This window comes from Oryctolagus cuniculus, chromosome 5 (genome assembly GCF_964237555.1).
Source record: "Oryctolagus cuniculus chromosome 5, mOryCun1.1, whole genome shotgun sequence".
NCBI classification, from domain to species: Eukaryota; Metazoa; Chordata; class Mammalia; order Lagomorpha; family Leporidae; genus Oryctolagus; species Oryctolagus cuniculus.
Window position 1 is genome coordinate 40145493 of NC_091436.1, and position 21898 is coordinate 40167390.

The window sequence follows — 21898 nt, forward strand, 5'->3', positions numbered from 1 at the left end:
CTACCATCTTATATTCTAAGGCTCAGCTACAGAGCTACTTGAAAGTCCTGGAACATCCCCCTTCCTTCATACTTTTTCTATAGGGAGAGAAAATGCCCTCTGCATTGAGAGGCAGTGCACAGTGTGGTAGGGTTTATGGTAGAGGAAGAAAATCACCAAATAGTTTGAGTAATAATTCAAAATTGTTCTAGTGGCCTAAGAATGAAGGTGTTGTCCAATATAGTATCTCCTCTTAACAATGAAAGAACTCAGGCAACAACAAATAGGTGATAATATAGATATATGTCTGTATTATACTGGTAGATGATACGATGGGGTAAGAGGTAAGTGAGATTGATTGCTCCCATCTACTAGTTCACTATAAATGCCTCAAACAGTTGGAACTGGGCGAGTGTGAAGCGAAGAGCTAGAATCAATCCAGCTCTCCTCTGTGGGTGGCAGGGCCTAAAATCCCTGAGCCGTCATCTGCTGCTCCCAGAGTACACATTAGCAGGAAGCTGGAATCAGGTGTGGAACTAGGACTGGAACCCAGGCACTTACATATGGATGCAGGTACCCCAGGCGACACCTCAACTGAGTTTTTGCTTACCTTACATACAAAAATAGTGGTGAGTAGAAATCAAATTCTTGATATCATCATCTCACTCTTTCTCTATTAAGTCATGTATCTTCGGAATCGAAACAATATTAATGACATTATAGTTTCACTGACTGATCATTGACAGTGAACTAGTGTCTACTCATTCTAAAAGGATCCAGTTTACACACTGTTACCAATAAAATGGCTTTGTGTACAGACGTACAGTGTGGGAAGAAAACCCCATCACTTCATGGTAACTTTAAGCAGAAGCTCATTACAAGACAAAAAATCTATGATCATGGTTGTTCTTACACAAGAACAACCATGGCAGCCAGGGCAGCCCTTGAAGCAGTGCAGGGAATGCTTACGTTGCCGTAGGTCCAGTAGGAGCTCTGACATCTGTCTGAAACCCCTGAACAGAAACACTCTTCACAACCTTTTGGATTAGCTTCCTGCAAATTGAAGAAACCCATTTTGCAACGACTGCAGTCGCCTCCTTCAACGTTCTCCTGTAAATGCAAAAGTGCGTTCATTAGTAACAAACACAGGGAACCTGCAAAATGAAGTGTTGCACCTATCTGTTAACAGGAAAACAGTAATCACGCATTTCTTCACTTTATTTTCTCGATCAGTTTTAGGGCATCAGGAGACTTTCAAAAATCTGCTCAAAACCTTCATTAAGTGACATCATTTCTAACCACTCTGGAGGAATGATTAGTGCATGTTATTTTACTATCTTAAACTTACAATTTTGATCTTTGTATATATTGAGAGTACACAATCAATGTCATGATAAATATAGGAAAATATGTTTGATTAACATGGGACCGGTCAGATGCACTGCTTTGTATCACTGCGCTACTTAATCTTAAAACACAGGACATTTGCTAACATTAAAGACATTAAACTAATACACAAATGTACAACAGAAGATGCTTACACCAACTGTAAAATACTTTATACAGATTAAAAATATATACATTTGAGACAGAATAAGAATTTGACAGGTAGAGAGATGGGACAATTTTATCTCTCTGATTTGACCAAGTAGAAAAGGAGAATAGTTTTCCCTGGTTGATTTTTTCCTGTGTTTCCTTTAATACTTCAGTATAGGCAGATAGCTATATAATGATATTATGGGAAAAAAATCAGTCTTGTTCAGTAACTGCTCTCCAGATTTGTTTCTTTATTCCTGGTCCCAGTACACTGAATAAAATGTTTATAGGTAAGCCATAATATAGACTCAGGCAAGCAAAATTGACTATAATAAACTGGTAAGTATATAATACTTGTATATACTTAAGTATATACATAAGTATATAATTAATGTAAAGAATGCTTAATCTTAGGCTCTTGCCATGAGTTTCCCAGGCTATGGAAGCCTTTTGAGTTCACTGACTTCGATCTTATTCAGACAGGGTCATAGTCAAAGTAGAAGTTCTCTCCTCCCTTCAGAGAAAGGTAGCTCCTTCTTTGATGGCCCCGTTCTTTCCACTGGGATCTCATTCACAGAGATCTTTCATTTAGGTTGTTTTTTTTTTTTTGTTTTTTGTTTTGTTTTGTTTTGTTTTTGCCAGAGTGTCTTGGCTTTCCATGCCTAAAATACTCTCATGGGCTCATCAGCCATATCTGCATGCCTTAAGGGCTGATTCTGAGGCCAGAGTGCTGTTCAGGACATCTGCCATTCTATAAGTCTGCTGTGTATCCCGCTTCCCATGTTGGATCGTTCTCTCCCTTTTTTTAGTCTGTCAGTTAGTATTAGCAGACACTAGTCTTGTTTGTGTGATCCCTTTGACTCTCAGACCTATCAGTGTGATCAATTGTGAACTGAAATTGATCACTTGGACTAGTGAGATGGCATTGGTACATGCAACTGACGCCATAAACAAGAGTGTCAAATTGTTAAGTCAACAACAGGAGTCACTGTGTACTTACTCCTTATGTGGGATCTGTCCTTAATGTGATGTCCAATGTGAAGTAATGCTATAACTAGTACTGAAACAGTATTTTACACTTTGTGTTTCTGTGTGGGTGCAAACTGATGAAATCTTTACTCAATATATACTAAATCGATCTTCTGTATATAAAGATAATTGAAAATGAATCTTGATGTGAATGGGATGGGAGAGGGAGTGGGAGATGGGAGGGGTGCGTGTGGGAGGGAAGTTATGGGGGGGAAGCCATTGTAATCCATGAACTGTACTTTGGAAATTTATATTTACTAAATAAAAGTTAAAAAAATAAAAAATAAAATAAAAAAATATTTAATCTTGATGGATACTTGTAAATGAAGGCTTCCCGCTTTCCAGGAAAGAGATTTTCAATATTCCCTAAAAACATATTTATTCCACATTTTTCCCTCTTTTGTGAATATCCATAATACTTCAGTTCTGGGACTTTCCTTTCTGTTTGCAAACTTCTTAAGTGTGCTCTTATAGTCCTTCATACATTGCCTAATTATAACTATAGATAATCATAGCTAGTTCTTCAGCTCTACATCATAATCTCTCCAGCTTCACACCATAACATTTTCAGAAGTAAACCCTGTCTTATCTTTATAGTTCCCTGTCATGATATTAAGCCCTAGGTTCATACAACTTTGGTAAGTTTAAACAAAACTCTTGGCTGGTAGTGTTCTTTATGCACCGCAAAGTGCTAAGCACTTAGTATACACTTAATAAAACAGATTTGAATAAGCCAATGTTGGGCAGAATATAGAAAATAAAATCTGAGAACATACAAACAAAATGAGAGAAGGAAAAACTGCCATAAGAAAGGGGAAATGTGTAAGAAGAACAAAAAGAATCTCCTTATAGTCCAAACATTTGGATTGAAATTCACTTTTTGGCTCTTAATTTCTGACTTGTAACAAAGTCAATCACTTCTATATTGATGAGACTTTGAACAATGGGGTGTCCCTAATCCTGTTCCATGTGTTAAATGTTAGCACCCTGAAGTGTACATAAATCAAAGTATTGACAGTGACACTCTTGCCAATTTTTATACACTAGACTGAAACTGGGAGGCAACCACTTAATACAGTCCTCCCATATGGCTGGCGAGACCCCAGTCACTTGAGCCATTACTGCTGGCTTCCAGGCCATGAATTAGGAGGAATCAGAGCTTAGGGTTCAAACTCAGAACACAATATGTGATTCAGGTGTCCCAGTTAGCATCCCAAGTCTCAGACTACACATCTGCCCTGAGAGTTCTTATTTTTAAGGTATATTTCAGATATTTTGACATGATGTCAGCAAAACCAATCAAATCAATATCAGACATATTGATAAATAAATCCCTAAAGCACTGAAGTTGAGAACATCTTCAAAAGAGTACACAGACAGGAAAGATGAAACACATCTATAATTATAATTTATTTTATCCCATTGAGAACACAGTACAGCTGTTCTGTACACTGTGTTCTTATGTGCTTGGTCTAATCTACTTTTCATTTACTCTTATTTGAAACCAAATAATACTACTTTTCTGAGATTCAGACAGAGTTCAACAATTATAAAAATTTAGACATTAGTTACATTTTTCTTAGCTCCATTTCAGCCTGGTAATATGACCTTGAAAAATTATGATTAAATAATTGCATATTCAATTTAATTTAATAACCTGAAGCAACACATTAGGGTAGGATTTCTGGGTAATATAAAGATGGGTTAGTCATGGTCTTAGTGTTTACAAGCCAACGTTGGGTAAAAAGGTATGCTCACAATGTTAATGCAAAGTGAATTATGCTATGTACACTTCAGAAATGAAGAACATTATGGTAACATAGAGGAGGAAGCACAAATTCCTGTTTTGATGGTTTGAGCAGGCTTTACGATAAGAGTGGAATGTTCCCTAAACCTTGAAAAGCAGTGTAAAAATTGAACTTGGCAGAGACAGAATGAGAAACATGAGGAAAAGAAACTTGAAAAGTAGATGGTATATTCATTATATAATCTTTCAAAGCAAATGTATTTGTTACAGTTTTTAAACGTAAGTTTGTATTACAAAAATAATATGATAGATCCAAAACAGTTCATGGGGAAAATGTATTATGCAAAAACTATTCTATAGATTTCAGTTTTGTTGGGGGGCAAAATAAACAGCTTTTAATTTTAAAAAAAATTATTGAATACTTCCTATTCAAAGTTCCTGCTGCTAGGAACTTCATTTGGTCCTGGCAATCCAGGGTCCTTGTCCTTAGGTAAGTAACATACCCAAAGAATATGGATATTTCCCCTCAGTAATTGTTAAGTTGTTAATCATTATTCAGCAGGAGATAAAGCGATAGAACTATATTTGAGACACTTGAGTAGATAGTATCAGGTAAAATGTCTATGAAATGTGAGACATTGGAACAAAGAAATATTTCATTATGATAGGGAAGCAGTGATAGGTTAATTCAAATGGTTTGGGAAGCTCAAACCCTGTATATAACCTTGGATGTTATGCTAGAGAGAGAAACCCTTCTAACATGCTGCCTCATCAGAGTGTCTTTGTATATCTGAAGCCCAGGGTACCTCCAGATGACTTATGTCAACAGTGTGATCTGTGGTAAATGCCTGGTTTTGTTCAGTTGAAGGTCTTGAGCTCTCAGTTTTACTTCTGGGGGTTCTGGAGACTGTCCTTTAGGTGTTCCGTACCCATGTGACCAACTCCAAAGATAAAAACCATCATGGGGAAAAAAACAAAAACAAAAACAAACCCAAAAAGTTTCTCTACAGATGCCTAAAAATAAACAGCAATTCAAGAAACAAGAATAAGGAAGACAATATGATGCCTCCAAAGGAACAAACACTTCAATGCTAGAATGTGAAAATGAAGATATTGAAGAAATACAGGAAATGGAACTCAAGGAATTGATCATAGGCTTACTTAGAAGTAATCAGAAGCAAATATACAAATTAAAGAAATCCATAATGACATGAATGAATACCTTTCCCATGAAATTGAGATTTTAAAGAGAAATCAAAATGAAATATTGGAAAAGAAGAATTTAGTGGATCAAATAAAAAATGCAGTGGAAAGACTTAACAACAGACTCAATGAGGCAGAAGACAAAATATCCAAGATAGAATACAAATCTCTGGAAATTTTACTGTCAGACCAAAAAAATTATAAAACTAAAAAACAGTGTTGGAACTCCTAGGAGTTCCTAAAGGCATGGAAAGAGAGAATGGATTAGAAGGCCTTTTTAGTGAAATAACTACAGAAAACTCCATTAATTTGAGAAAGAAAGGGATATCCAAGTACAGGAAGAATGTAGAACTCCTAATAGACATGACTAGAAAAGATATCCATCACAACACATTGTAGTCAAACTCTCCACAGTAAAAGATAAAGAAACGATTTTAACATGTGCACAAAAGAAACACCAGATAACTTTCAGAGGATTTACAATTAGACTCACAGCTGACTTCTCATCAGAAACCCTACAGGCTAGGAGAGAATGGCAAGATATATTCCAGGACTTAAGAGAAAAACACTGTCAACCCAGAACAATATACCCTGCAAACCTCTCATTTATGAATGAAGGTGAAATAAAGACCTTCCGTAACAAACAGAAATTGAAAGAATTTGTCATCACTCATCCAGCTTTACAAAAGATGCTTAAGGATGTGCAACACACAGAAACATGGTCATCACTATGTAAGAAAGTGAAGGCAGAAATTCTCGCAGTAAAAGTACAAAGAAATCCTAAGTAAACAATAGGAATAGTTATGGGAAAATGGCAGGGCCAAGTCATTACTTATCAATAGTCATCTTGAATGTAAATGGCCTCAACTCTCCAGTTAAAAGCCACAGACTGGCAGAATGTATTACAAACAAAACCCACCTATTTGTTGCCTACAAGAAATACATATCACCAACAAAGATACATGGAGACTGAAAGTAAAAGGATGGAAAAATACAATCCACACTAACAGAAACAAAAAAAAAAAGAGCTGGGATAGCCATCCTAATAGCAGGCAAAATAGACTTTAACACAAAAACTTGAAGAGACAAAGAAGGGCACTGTGCAGTGTGATAAGGGATGATTTCAACAGGAAGACTTGACCAATATATAAGCACCTAATTATAGGGCATCTAGCTGTTTAAAAGAAATGTTAACGGATCTAAAGTGAGACATAGACTCCCATACAATAGTAATGGGGGACTTTAATACTCCACTTTCAGCAAAGGACAGATCAACCAGACAGAAAATCAGCAAAGAAACAACAGTTAATCAACACTATAGACCAAATGTACCTAAAGGATATCTACATAACTTTCCAACCTACAATTGCAGAGTATACATTCTTCTCACCAGTCCATGGAACTTTCTCTAAGATAGACCACATGCTAGGCCATAAATCAATTCTCAGCAAATTCAAACAAATCTAAATCATAACTATTCATCTTCTCTGACTACAATGGAATGAAGCTGGAAATCAGAAACTCATGAATCTCTAGAACATATGCAAATACTTGGAAACTGAACAACATGCTCCTGAATGAACAGTGGGTCACAGGACAAATCAGAAGAGAAATTAAAAAAACTGTCAAGGAACAGGTTTTTTTTCATACTATTTGTTGAACTCTTTACTTCATATAATCTTCTGTGTATAAATTTAGTTGAATATAGATTTCAGTTAAAAATAAGAATGGGAATTAGAGAGGAAGAAGGGTAGGAGAGTGGGTTGGAGGGTAGATATGTTCATAAGAAGTTCATAAAAGTTGTATTTATGCAATGCCTGAAGTTTGTATACCTTCAATAAAAGGTTTGAGAAAAATTAGTTATTAGTATATAATTTAATAAATTAAAATTTATTTATTTATTTATTGGTTTGAAAGGTAGAGAAACAGAGACAGATTTTTCTTCCAACATTTAAATCCTCAAATACCCATAATAGCCATATTTAGCATAGGCCAAACCCAGGAGCCAAGGTATCAATCTTTAGAGGCAGGAACCTGAGTATTTGAGTCACAGTCTGCTGCCTTAGGACTAAAACAGGAAGCCAGAATTGGGAGTGAAGTCAGGACTCAACCTCAAACACTCCAAATGCAATGCAGGCTTCTCAAGCAGCATCTAATCTGTTGTGTCCATCCCCATATTGAAAAACGCTGTTTTAACTGTTCATCTGAACAAAATGACGTTTATACTATTAAGTCAATATTTCTATGAAACAGGTCCTATCAAACCAGTAAATTTGTTTTACTCTTTTGTTTATGGTCCATTAGTGATTCTTTCCAATTCACAATTTAATGAAAAACTTCACACTGAATCCTATGAACCAAGATAATTCTAGAACATTTCCGACTACCACTGCAGATTAATATTTATATCACCATATTTTCTTAAAGCCAAATAATCTTTCACCCATTATTTTTAGACCATTATTCTGATATTAAGATACATCAAATATGAGGTAATCAGTCTATTCTTTTTTCATTGTTAATAATCCAGATTTTTTTATATTCTCACACATTGTGATATTAAAAAGTATCACTTCACTTTAGACCAGCATTCTCAACTATTCCACCTATTTTTCATTATCATGTCCCTAAGGAGTCTGTTCTTTTTTTCTGTACCATCCTCTCCATGAAATTTTAATATTACAGATACAGCAAATGTGCAGATGTACTGTGTGAATATATTTGCCTTATACATAAAAGGAATATGTAATTTTTGTCCCTCAAGAACGAATTTTTATCCCATTAAGGAGAAATGTGTGCTTTAGACAGATTCCCACTGAACATATTTAGCTGAATGTCTAATTACATGCATCTTGGCAGATCCTACCAAAAATTTTTGCAATGGCTGCCCTTTGTTTCCTTGTGACTCTGCCTTTGAAAACAAAGTTGGTTTAGAAAAATCAACTAGGTTCTTTTATTTTTGATTTCTTTAAGTTAGATTCTGTTGGGTTGACATCAATTTTCTTTTTGCTATTATTTCCTCAATACAGGGTCTCTCTGGAGAAATAACATCACAGTAGTTTTGTTGTGTTCTTTCTCATAAAGTTGCCTCCTTGTAAATTAGGTACAACTTCAGCAGTACCTGTTTAACCATGTTTGTTAGTCCAATGGGAATTGTATTGACACAGTTACCAGGAATATCTCCAGTGACATTTGTTATGTTTTGTAATAATTGCTTCAGGAATTTTGCAGTTCTGCTCATTTTGGGGGCAAGTAAGTTGTCAATTACAGGTATTCTTCTATGGAGACCTATGTACTAATTGTATCAAAGTACTGAAAGATAATAATTAATGGGATGATAATTAATCAGCAGTATATGTTGAATGCTTATTCTTTTTTTCCCCAAGGAGCATATCCTTTATAATTTTTAAAACAGCATTGAAGTTTCCATTCTCAAATGTTATGAAAGTAGTAAGACAGAAATTGATCCATTTAAGCATTTCCTAAATCTGATTTATATCTTCAGGTACCTTTCTTTTTTATTTGCTTTTCTAGATTTAGTTTTTTAAATTTTATTTCAGTCATACAAGTTTCATGTATTTCATATATACAGTTTTAGGAACATAGTGATACTTTCCACCTTACCATTCCTCCTGCCCTTGGTCCAAACCCTTCTCCTCCCTCTCCCATTCCTACTCTTAATTTTTACAAAGATCTATATTCATTTTACTTAATGATCATGAGGTTAACTTTACACTAAGTAAAGAGTTCAACAAATAATATGAAGAAAAAAATTGTTCCTCAACAGAAGAGACAAGGGATGTAAAAAGTCATCAAATCTCAAAATATCCATTTCATCCCAGTACAATATACTTTAGGTACTCTATTAGTTACCCCAGATCAGAGAAAACACATGGTATCTATCTTTTTGGTACTGGCTTATTTCATTAAGTATAATGGTTTCCAGTTTTATCCATTTTGTTGCAAAAGACAAGATTTCATTCTTTTTTATGGCTGAGTAGTACACCATAGTGTTTATTTACTATTAAACAGACTATGATTAGGAAGTAGATAGGTGGTGTTTCAGAAAATTGAGAAGAAAATGAATGAAAATTGCTTTTCATTTTTCACAAGCTTAGCTTTTAATATTGAGAAAAAGATCTAGAACCTGGACAGTAGATAAATTGGCAAAACAGGTTTTACTCAGCAACTATTGCACTACAGAAAAGTAATCTCAGTATACAATGAGGCTACATTCAGCAAGGATAAGTGGGAATTTATAGTTAAGGAGCAGGTTGGAGGTCCGTGCATGGAAAATTGCTACCAGAAACATCGAGTAGGTGGTATTCTTGTTAATCCACCCAAACTGTTTTTTTTCATTGCAGGTGAGCCAAGGTGATGAGATAAAAGGGTGGAGGCTGTCTATAAACTGATTTAATTGGTTTAGAAAAATCTAAATGGTTCCTTCCATAACTGGTCTAAGATTAGGGACAGGGTACTCTGTAATGTTTCAATACATGTGTACATTGTACAATATCAAATGAGTGTAAATATATCTACATCCACAAATATCTAACATTATGCTAAAAACATTTAAAGTTCTAACTTTTAGTTCATTACATTTTACAGAGAAAAATGCAGTACATTATCTATAGTTACTTTATGGTACCCCAGAACCCAAGCTACATTTTAGTATCCATTAATCAACCTTTCCCAACTCTCCTCCCCTTTGTCCCTCCCCTGCCTCTGGTAACCATTACTATTAACTTCTATGAGATCACCTTTTTTTAGACTCCACATATGAATGACATCATGTGATAACTTGCTCCTTTGTGCTTGGTTTATTTCTCGTTTTGTGAAGAATTCTATTATTTTCACAGTGATTTTGCTAAACATGTAAATCACATTGGGTAATAAGGCCACTTCAACATTAATTCTTGCAATCCATGAACATGGAAAGTCTTCCCAGTCTGTTTGTGTCTTCTTCAATTCATTAGTGTTTTTGCAATTTTCACTGCACAAGTGAAAAATTTTCACTTTTTTGGTTAAACTTATTCTTAGATTTTTTAAATTCTTTTTTTTGTATCTGTTGTGAATGGGACTACTTTTATGACTTTTTTAGCAAGTTTGTTATTGCTGTATAAAATGATATTTTTTGTGATTTGTACTCTACAATATTACTGAATTTGTTTATCAGTTCTAAGAGTCAATGGGGTGACAGATGTCACAGCCAGATTGCCCTCAGATCCTATAGTATCCTTTAACAACTCTGGTGCTTCTTTCTTGATTTTTGTCTGAATGATCTTTCTATAGATGATAGCGGAATTTGAAGTCCCCACTATTATTGTATTGGAGCTCATTTCTCCCTTTACATCTTCTGTATGTTTTATAAAATTGGGAACATCAGCATTAGATGCACACACATTCACAACTATTCTATCTGCACTGGATTGAGCATTTGGTCATCACATAGTGACCTTCATTATCAATTTTTATCTTCTGCCTGATATAAATACAAATATTCCTGCTCACTTTTGGTTTTCATTTGCACAGAATATCTTTGGCCATTTTTCAGTCTGTGAGACTATCCTTTCCTGAAGAAAGCAAATCACTGGTTCTTGTTAGTCCATTCAGCAAATTATTATCTGTAAACTGGGGAATTTAGTCCATTTACGTTTAAGGTTATAATTGATACTTATTGCCATTTTTTAAATTTCCTCTGCTTGTTTGTATATCTGTTATTTTCTCCATCTAGTATTATTCATCTTTGTGGTTTGATGATTTTGTATATTGATAAGGTTTAATTCTTTTCCATTTCTCTTTTAGGTATCTGTTCTTTTGGTGGGTTTTATACATGCACATTTTTTTATCAAGCTATTCATATTTATTTTGCTTCTGTATGTGTTATTTCCTTAGGCATCTTTTACGAGGCCAGTCCTATGGTAATGAATACGTGTTCTGTCTTAGAATGTCTTAGAATTTTTTTATTTCTCTTTCATTTATGAAGGACAGCTCTGTTGGGTATAGTGTTATTGACTAGAAGTATTTTTTTATTCACAGCTTGGAATGTGCCATTCTTTTTCCTTCTTATAAGAATTCTGCTGACAACTCTGCTGTTATTCTAATAGGAGTTCCCTTAATATGATTTGGAACTTTTCTCTGCTTTATAGTTCTTTGTGCTGTTCTTTTGACATTTTGTCTATAAGATGTTGTCCTGAGGATTTTTCTAGTCGTATTTATTTCAAATTCTTTCAGATTCCCATGCCTAAACATTGAAATTATTCCCAAGATTAGGGGATTGTTCGACTATTATTCCACTTAATATATTTTTATGCTTTATATCTCTTTTAAAAAAGATTTATTTATTTATTTGAAAGGCAATGTGACAGGGAGGGAGTAGGGGAGAGAGATCTTTCATCCTCTGGTTCATTCCCCAAAGGGCTGCAAATACCAGGTATGAGCCAGGCTAAAGCCAGGAGCCAAGAACTCCATTCAAGTCTCCCAAATATGTGACAAGGACACAACTACCTGGGCCATCATCTGCTGCCTTTCCAGACACATTAGCAGGAAACCAGATTGGAAGCAGGGGCCAGAAACTTGAACACTGTTCAAGCAGACACTTGATTAGGCAGAGTAGCTAGGGTTACAGGAGAAATGCTACAATTTTGGTGGGATAATACAGATGATGGGCAGGTCAAAGGGTAGGGTGAACGTCATGGAGCACCAGCCAACTCTCCTGCTACACATGGGTCCTTACAGTAGCCAGTACTGTCCTGGACTGGGCAGGGGATGAAGTAGCAGGAGATAGACCCCAAATCTGAGAGGGCAAGCACTCCTGCTCCTAGGATCTTAGAGGCAGGATCCCCCAATTCTGAATTGCTGGTTCCTGTGTATTAAAGTGTGGTGTGCCAGAGCACTGGGGTCACCGTTGCTCTACAGGGCGTAGTCCAGTTTGTGAATGTGCAGTTTTTGTGTTGGTGTGGTAGAATATTTTTGAGCCCCATGGATGGTGATCTACAGGGGCTTCTGTCCTCCAAGGCAGTAAGGATTTCAACAGTGATTCTTTTCTGAATATGGTGCTGTACTGTTGTAGTCTGTGTTCTTCAATGCAACCATTTATTTATTGTTTGTTTCCATTCTGTGTAGGAGGAAATGAACACTGGTAAATTTTGTTTGTTCACTTTGAAAATCTCCCTGTTAGAATTTCTTCAGGGTGAATGTTTAGAGGAAGACTTGCTGATGGCAGGGTTTTGTCATCCTCAGTGATACCAGAAAATGCCATATTGTACTCCTACATTGTGATCGTACTTCATCCTAATAATAGTTACCAGTGAATATTTTCATATTTCTAAGTTCTCACCTGTGCTAGGAATTATTAGCTATTTCTTTTAAAATTCTATGTTCTAAATTTTTTTAAAATCACCTCTATTTAAAGAATTTCTTGTTAACATCAAGTTGTGTTTCTGTTCTAAATGTTCTTGTTACATTTTCTAGTTTGTTGTCAGTAGTCTTTAGAGATGCTACTGCTTTTACAGACTGATTATTGGATCCTAAAATCCAGGGGAACTTTTTTAAGTTCAACATTCTCCTTATAAAATACATATACTACTTAGCACTTTTTTCAGCGAAACTGGGCTGAGTGGTGAACATAGTTCTGATAGTCATCTGATTTTAATATGTGTTTTGTTTGTTTTGCTTGTGAGCAAGGTTTCCACTAGGGAGCCCTAGTTGGGGATTTCTACTTTAACTTCTTCAAATTGAAGACACATAATTCTCTTTAATTCTTAAGCATTCTTTCCTCCATTATATACTTAATACTGTTTCTTATCTTTTTCTTCTAATCTTTTCTTTAGGCAACTTCTGTCAAACTTACATTGGATTTTTGTCAATCATTATTATTATTTTGTTTTTATTTGTCTACCACCCTGTGTCAATTAAAGATAATTTCTTGGGTTCTCTACTTCTGGTTATATATCTAACAATTTCTAATCTGTTGTTTTGCTCATCTATTGAGTTTTTAATTACATTGATTACATTTTTCTTTCTAGAAGTAAAATGTATTGGTTTATTTTCCCAAACTGCTTCTTATTTCAGTTTAATATAGTTATCTGTTTATATAAATATTTTAATTTCTTCTGTTAACTTGCTAATATTCTGGTCATATTTTATAATGTATATAACAAAAATAGGATATGTTTTAATATAATTTTTACAAGTCTTTCTAGTCAATACTGTATAAATATTCTAATTTTTGTGGATAATGATCTTGTGCTGTTGTTTCCCTGTTGTGTACTTTGGGCTTCATGATGAGTTCATTTTCAGTTGAGGCTGTATTTTTTCCTGTGTCAATACCATTTGCTTGACTTGTTAAATTCTAGCACGCAAAGAGAGAATAAAATTGACCCAATTCCCACATGGCACACAGGTTTGGGAATTTTATTGCTCATAGGGCATTAAGTTTTCCTTCCTCAAAGCCCTGAAGAAAAGCAAAAGTTCTCTAGCTGTCTCTCTAGGCTTGGAGAAGAATCTTCTAGTCCCAGCTCACTGTGGGAAAGCCTCTCCAAAGCCCCAGCTCCAGTGAGTTCAGTTCCAATTTCCCCCTGTGGATCCAAAATCTAGTGTCAAGTCCTGTTGTGTATATCCCATTTATTGATGTGTGTATAACTGAATCATCCTTACATTCCTGGAATGAGTCCCATTCTTAGGGGTAAATGTTAAGTGAAATAAAATCTGACTGTTGAGGAGGTATCTACACTCTTGTGTTCATTTAGCACTATTCACAACAGCCAGGAAATGGAAACTTAGGTGTCCCTTCATTGATGAATGGATCAAAACAGGTGTAGTACACACGGGCTGTTATGCAGTACTAAAAAGGGGTGATATCTCATTCTCACTGACATGGGTGGAACTAGAGGTCATAATGTGAAGTGAAATAAGCCAAGCACAGAAGAATGGATCCAAAGACCTCAGGCACGGAGTCTGAAAAAATAGGTGATCTCAAGGAAGTTAAAACTGTGCTGGTTGTTAGCAGAGGCTGAGGAGAGAATTAGGGAGGGATGATTGGGAAAACGATGATTGACAGTTATCAGGTTCTAGCCATATCAGGGGTTCATTTGCACCCTATGGTGACTATGGATCATGTTAGTGTACTATATAGGCTTTTGGATGCTTTTAAGGTGCCATGGCTCACTTGGTTAATCCTCAACCTGCGGCGCCGGCATCCCATATGGGCACTGGGTTCTAGTCCCGGTTGCTCCTCTTTCAGTCCAGCTGTCTGCTGTGGCCCGGGAGGGCAGTGGAGGATGGCCCAAGTACTCGGGCCCCTGCACCTGCATGGGAGACCAGGGGGAAGCACCCGGCTCCTGGCTTCGGATCGGCGCAGCGCCAGCCGTAGCAGCCATTGGGGAGTGAACCAATGGAAGGAAGACCTTTCTCTCTGTCTCTCTCTCTTACTGTCTATGACTCTACCTGTCAAATAATAATAATAAAAAAAGGAAATGTAAAACAATTAAAAGAATATAGTCCTCCTGATTGGATTTTATATAAAGTATACACAGAATGAAACATCCCATTGAGAAACAATGACTTGATCACCCCTTGTCCTGACTGTCGAGGAACAACTTAATACTTTATCCCTTTTAGTATTTTTTTTTTTGTTCTACTTAATACTATTGGTTGAACTCTTTAATTAACAGACAATTATTCTTAGGTGTTTAAATTTAACTGAAAAGTGATCTCTGTTAAATATGAGTTGAAGAAAAGAGGGAGGAGAGGTACAGGTTGGCACATGCTGAATTGGACTTGCCTCAAATGGTAGAGTTAGAAACATGCCTTGGGATTCCAATTCAATCCCATCAAGGTGACATGTACCAATGCCATCTCACTAGTCAAAGAGATCAGTTCCAGTTCACAATTGATCATAATGATAGGTCTAATAGTCAAAGGGATCACACAAACAAGACTAGTGTCTGCTAATACTAACTGATAGAATTAAAAAGGAGAGAACGATCCAACATGGGAAGTGGGATACACAGCAGACTTATAGAATGGCAGATGTCCTGAACAGCACTCTGGCCTCAGAATCAGCCCTTAAGGCATTCAGATTTGGCTAAAAAGCCCATGAGAGTATTTCAGGCATGGAAAGCCAAGACACTCTGGCAAAAAAAAAAAACCAAACAAACAAACAAACAAACACCACCACCACCACCACCACCACCTATGTGAAAGATCTCTGTGAGTGAGATCCCAGTGGAAAGAACAGGTCATCAAAGAGGGAGGTACCTTTCTCTGAAGGGAGGAGAGAACTTCCACTTTGACTATGACCTTGTCTAAATAAGATCAGAGTTGGCAACCTCAAAAGGCTTCCATAGCCTTGGCAGCTCATGACAAGAGCCTAGGGTGATTACTGACGCCATAAACAAGAGTGTCCATTGTTAAGTCAAAACAGGAGTCACTGTGCACTTACTCCCCATGTACGATCTCTGTCCTTAATGTGTTGTACTATGTGAATCAATGGTATAACTAGTAATCAAACAGTACTTTACACTTTGTGTTTCTGTGTGGGTCCAAACTGTTGAAATCTTTACTTACTATATTATAAATTGATATTCTGTATATAAAGATAATTGAAAATGAATCTTGATGTGAATGGGATGTGAGAAGGAGTGGGAGATGGGATGGTTGCGGGTGGGAGGGAAGTTATGGGGGGGAAGCCATTGTAATCCATAAGCTGTACTTTGGAAATTTATATTTATTAAATAAAAGTTTAAAAAATACACAATTTTATATTTGTTGAAAAAGTTTAAAAAACAAATATTTTAAAATCAAAATTAAAAAAAAGACATACTATAGAAAAGATTTAGGCTGAAGCCCTCCCAACAAAGGACTTCCTTAAAATGTCTTACATTTCAGTAAATGAGCTATGAAATTTTCTATGAAAATTTTGAAAAACTCATATACTGTAAGGGAATAAATGTGCAAGCATTTATTGGTTAATTTGTATTTGGAGATGAATATCATATAAGTGTGATTTTATATGTAATTTATATTCTATTTACAAAAATATGTGTTCAAAGTTATGAATTTTGAGATAAGTATTTTGATGCATTCATTTGTTCTATGTAGTTAAAAATCCACTATTCAATTTAAACTTAAGTCTCCAGTAATCATAGTCTCTCAAACAAATTTTTACTTCTTCCTTAGGGTCATTATTCTCTTTTCAATAAATGGTTAACACGCCTATTTCAAATTATAGTTTTGTAACACATTAGTGAGTGTCTTTTGGTGTTTAAATTTTAAGTACAGTTTATTAAAATTCTGTGTTATTTATTACTGTTATAAACAGGAAGCTACTGTCACTTAATTGAAGTACACTGTATACACTTTGTGATATAATTCATTATGCTATATCGTGAGTTAATTTTGTGATATAATCATGTTTCCTGCAAATATTTTGTGATTCTTACAATATTTTATATAAATATATATGTTTATTTTCTATATGTTTTACCCTAAAAATTTGGTTTATAAGAGCATGTAGTCTATTTAAAATATGTTTGAAGGGCAATTCTTTTAATGGTGCTATTTACTTAATTTTTCATTCTGTTTTATGACTTATTGTTTATTGTTGCATTTAGTTGTCTGTGTGGAGCTCTGAGTGCCTTCATGGGGGACATTTTTCTTACCAGGGTTATAATCACTACTGATGCAATATTGGGTCAGGTAGAACACAGCCAGGAGTAACTAAAGGAGTTTTCAGTAGAACTATGCTCATCACTACAGCTCTCCTGCTCTAGCCTGGCTCCCCATATTTGACAGAGAAAACAACAACAAAAAACAACAAAAACAAACAAAAAAAACACACCCTCCCTCGCTTGTTTCTTATTTCATTGCAAATAGTAGACACAGTCCTTTCTATCATGGTAGGTGGACCAAAAACCCTCCTGACCCTCTTCAAACCCTACCCCCTGCTTGACTGCCCATATTCTAGAGACTTGGGAAGTTGCTCTTCGTATTAAGCTTAGCTTTGCCTGCTCTTCATTTGAGGAAGTTTCAAAGGAGCTGTCTGTAGTTTTGGAAAAGGAATGAAGCACATACAACATATAATTTGGCAAATTTCAGAGATGTGCTAAGAGCCTGGAGGATGGCCAAAAAGGAAACCGGAGATAGAGAGGGAAGTGCCCCTCTGAGTGCCCCTAGCAAGCCATCAATCAATCACAGATTGCTGTGGAGTCCTCGTCTGCTGGAGCAATATTTCATTTCGGATAGTACTGCAACAAAACACACTACATCTAGAAAATTTACTATGCCCCAGTACATGGCAGCTCTTTACCATGAGATTTTTGGACTTTCTATTTACTTCAGTAGATAGGAATTTTATTGCCATGGGTATCCAAGGGTGGTATCTAATTTGCCCTGGTTTTTCTATTATGTAACTATTATGATATTTAGCTGTTTTTTATTTCAGATATTCTTGTTCCAAAACATACACACCTAACCTTTAAATTGATACTTTCTACTTATGTTATGGCTTAATGTTTGTATACACACTTTTATGTCCACACAGGTATGAACTAAATATATAACATTCTATATATATATCTAGAAAAGACTAATAAATCAGGAAAGAAAAAAAATGTAGCCAGTTTCCCTCTGTAATTGGAAACAAAAGCATAAAGAAGTAACTTTCATTTACACAACAGTATAGAAGGCAATTTTTCCAAGAATTGTTCATTTTCTCAGCTATTGTGGTTATACACCATCTGATGAGGAAATTATCACTCAAGTATGCCAGCCTGCTCATCTGACTTGTATATGCCTCTGTTTCCTCTGCATGTATAAACTGCAGGTGTAATGCATCCTTTGGTGTTAACATGATGAGCTATTAGTTGGTTATGTACAGCAAATAAAGCTTGATTTCTAAAAGTACTCTTGGGATCAAATACTGAGTCTTTAATCAATTTCGCTAGGGCTTCTTCAGTTTTGGTAATTCAGCTAAAGAGTTGAACTATAGTGAATAATTTTTGGTTTATTTCAATTCAAACTTCAGGACAGTATCTAAAAATTCAGAATGAAATCTTTAACAGAATTATTCCCAGAGTTAAATACAAAGCTATAGATGGAAGTGTTATTTACTTTTAAAGGGCTGCTGCTTTTAAAGTACCATATATGATGGGCAATGGTAGTGGTATTTTTGTTATGAAATGGTACAGACTTTGTGGATTTCTAGGTTTTTAGATACTTACAAAGGTATGGCTGCAGTGAACCTGATACACATTTAAGGATGCTTAACAGAAGTACTTTACACAAAATAGACAATGGGAAATCTACAGAAGTTGTTACCATGGCTTAATGTCAGGAGCCAGGACAGGGAAGTCAGAGAAAATCACTTTGTAACTGGCTATTACTACAGTAAATAATGCACCTTGCAGTTACAGGGTCCGAAACAGGGGTCCTCATTTGTACTCCCTGAGCCACTGCAGTTACAGGATTTGCAGTCCGGATAACCAGTGTAGCCCCTGGCACACCGATCACAGCTCACACCTCCGAAGCCAGTTTTGCAATGACAGGATCCAGGAGCCAGACCTAAAGGAACAGGAGCCACATATCAACATTTTAAAAATAGATATGTCATGTTGTTCTTAAGGTTTTAATTATAGTAGCTTTGAAAGATTTATCTTGATGAGAAATTAAAAACAATGGGTATAGGGCTCAATGAGAAGCTTGCTATGATAATGCCAACATAGCATCTTCTAAGTATCATTAAGAACATTAAGAATTAAAAATACAAAGACTAAATCAAAAAGCATCTATCAAAACTATTGCTGCAAAAAAAGTATAAGAAAGATCAAAGAGTCCTGTCTACAAACTCTGCATTGAGAAGAATAAGCAGTCTTCTGTGTGTACCTGATGGTTCTTATACAAGCCAGACTGCCTGGCCCATCACAGATGGAAAAAACGTTGTGCTAAAGACTTATTATTCAAAACAACAGTTTAACAGCGATAATCTAAGGGTGTCCCTGGCAATATTACTAAAGAAACAGCTAAGGGTGTTCATGAGGATGGATACTTTGGGGATAAAAAGGCACAGGAGGGAGATGAACGTAGTTTAAATTTCTTTTACTTTATGAGTAAAGACTATTTCTGTTCATGTGGTTTTTTAAAGATAAATACACAGAGGAAGAACAAATGAGTACAAGTTATAGATCTCCAAAATCTGGAAAAAAGTAAGAGCAAATCAATAAAAATATAGTCTTTCAAAATAAAAGAGAAAAAAAGAAAGAAAGAATCACGATGATGAGAAAGCAGAAAACAGTGTCAGAAACAGTGCCAAACTTACCAACTAAATATATCTAAATGACGTCCATGGTCTTATTGCTACTATTCAACACATACATGCCATGTGCAAAAAAGTCATACACAATGACCAGACATATTAAAAATAAACAAAAAATTCATACATTAGGAAGGCATGAAGAAACACACACACACACACAAACACACACATATATACAGAAACACAATGTCAATTAGGGCCAAGGTAGTAGATTTAATAGGACAATCTCTCATTTCACATTTATTAGGTTGCAATAAAAATAGGCTCAAATTATTATATTTATGACTTAAATAAGCACAAATTGTGAAGTTCAAAAATACATAGAAGACAAACTATTACTGGGAATCAAAGAATAATTACTCAAAACTCAATGGTTGAGAATGAAATTAACCTTTTCACTTTAAGTATTTACAAATGAATTAGGAAAAAGCATAAAATTTTAATAACTGAATAAAGTGAATCACATATAATATATAGCTATAAATATTCACCAAAGCTTATCAATGGCTAATTTGCAAAAACATTCAATTTATCAGTGTAAAAATGATCGAGGCTGAATTTCTTAACATAAATTACTCCTTCAAGATTTATATCAAATGCCACAATGAATCAGGATTAAGTTAATTATGAAATTGAATATGATGATAGATTTATAAAAAATTAAGTTCTCTAAAACTTAATAAGTTAATATCTCTTCTTAATACCTTGGGATAAAGAGAAAATCAAAACTTCACATTGAAAATTAGTTTCCTAAGTAGATTTTAGTGTTAGTGAGAAAGGAACTTGACAATGTTTACTGGATATGGAAAAACTGTAGCCAAAAGTCAACTTACAGGTTTAAGCAGCTCCATTATTTAAAAAAATTAAAATTTAACACAGTAATTATAGAAAAGAGGAACAAAATGAACACTGCAGAAAAAACAAGAGATCTGAAAAATTTAAAAGACAGGCAAGAACAAGGAAACTATAAACAAATTTGGTCAAGGATACCGAAAAACAGGACAAACTGTCAAAAAATGAGCAAGAAAATGTTTTAAAAGCAGTTAATTTTGACAAATCGTTTTCAAAGTTTTAAACTCTTAGGAGGCACAGAAAAATATAGGGTTTTGTGATTCAGTTTGTTATGTCAATTATAAAACTTGATATAAAAATCCAACAGAGAATTCAAAATAAGCATGTTATTAACACTTAAATTGGCTTTGTGCCATTTATTATGCAAATCACTTCAAACAAATGAACATGAATGTGAACAAACGAAAATGAAATTAAAAGGTCAGTTTATTTTTGGTACAAATCGCTTTTAAAAATCATATATATGTGGGATCTTCATGTAGTTAATGGACGGGGCTGGATTCCTGACTCCAGCTTTCTGCTCTTTCAGACCTTAGAGGGCAGCAGTGATGACTCAAGTTCCTCCCAAAAACTTGGGAGATCAAGGCCAAAGTTGCAGGTTCCCAGATTCGGCCAGACTCAGTCTAAGCTGTTGTGGACAGTTGAGAAGTGAACCAGCAGATGGCACATCTGTCTTCTTCTCAAATAAATAAGTTTTTTTATTTCACAGACGATCCAAATTACAGGAAAATTGTGCATGGATTTCAAAATTCGTACTTAGCATTATCCACTACATATGGGTTAATAGAGCCAGCACTGAAAACTTCAATGTGAGTCTGACAGTATTATTTTTCTCATTTTAGAGTTGAAAACACTAAGGCTCACTGAAATGAAATGACTTGCCAAAGTAGCATAACTGACAGCTGTCAGAGCCACAGGCAGTTTAACTTAGGAATTTGGATGAGAAAATCATAAATAAAATAAAAACCAAATGGAATCCTAGAGTATAATAAAAAGACCACCCATAATAGCTGAAAAGAATTTCTTCTGGTTATACAAATTTTGGCTAATATTAATAAGTTCATTTTTTAACATATTGCATCCATAGATCAAATGGGGGAAAAACCTGATAATTTTAGCAAAGGTTATGAAAGCATTAAAAATTATTTCTGGGGCCAATACTGTGGCGCAGTGAGTTAAGGCAATGCCTATGATGTTAGCATCCTCTATGACTGCCAGTTTAAGTTCCTACTGCTGCA

At 35.2% G+C, this 21898-nt stretch overlaps 1 protein-coding gene across 2 annotated transcripts in view; it reads right to left on the reverse strand.

Annotated features, from left to right (window-relative positions):
* LAMA2 (laminin subunit alpha 2) overlaps positions 1 to 21898 on the reverse strand; it is a 707630-nt gene that overhangs the window by 388685 nt on the left and 297047 nt on the right. For both annotated transcript variants that reach the window (XM_070073612.1, XM_051855341.2), the window contains exons 10-11: positions 18897 to 19057; positions 949 to 1089 (exon numbers count right to left, since the gene is read on the reverse strand). In XM_070073612.1, coding sequence (XP_069929713.1) covers positions 949 to 1089; positions 18897 to 19057 — 302 coding nt within the window. The remainder of the gene's footprint in view (positions 1 to 948; positions 1090 to 18896; positions 19058 to 21898) is intronic.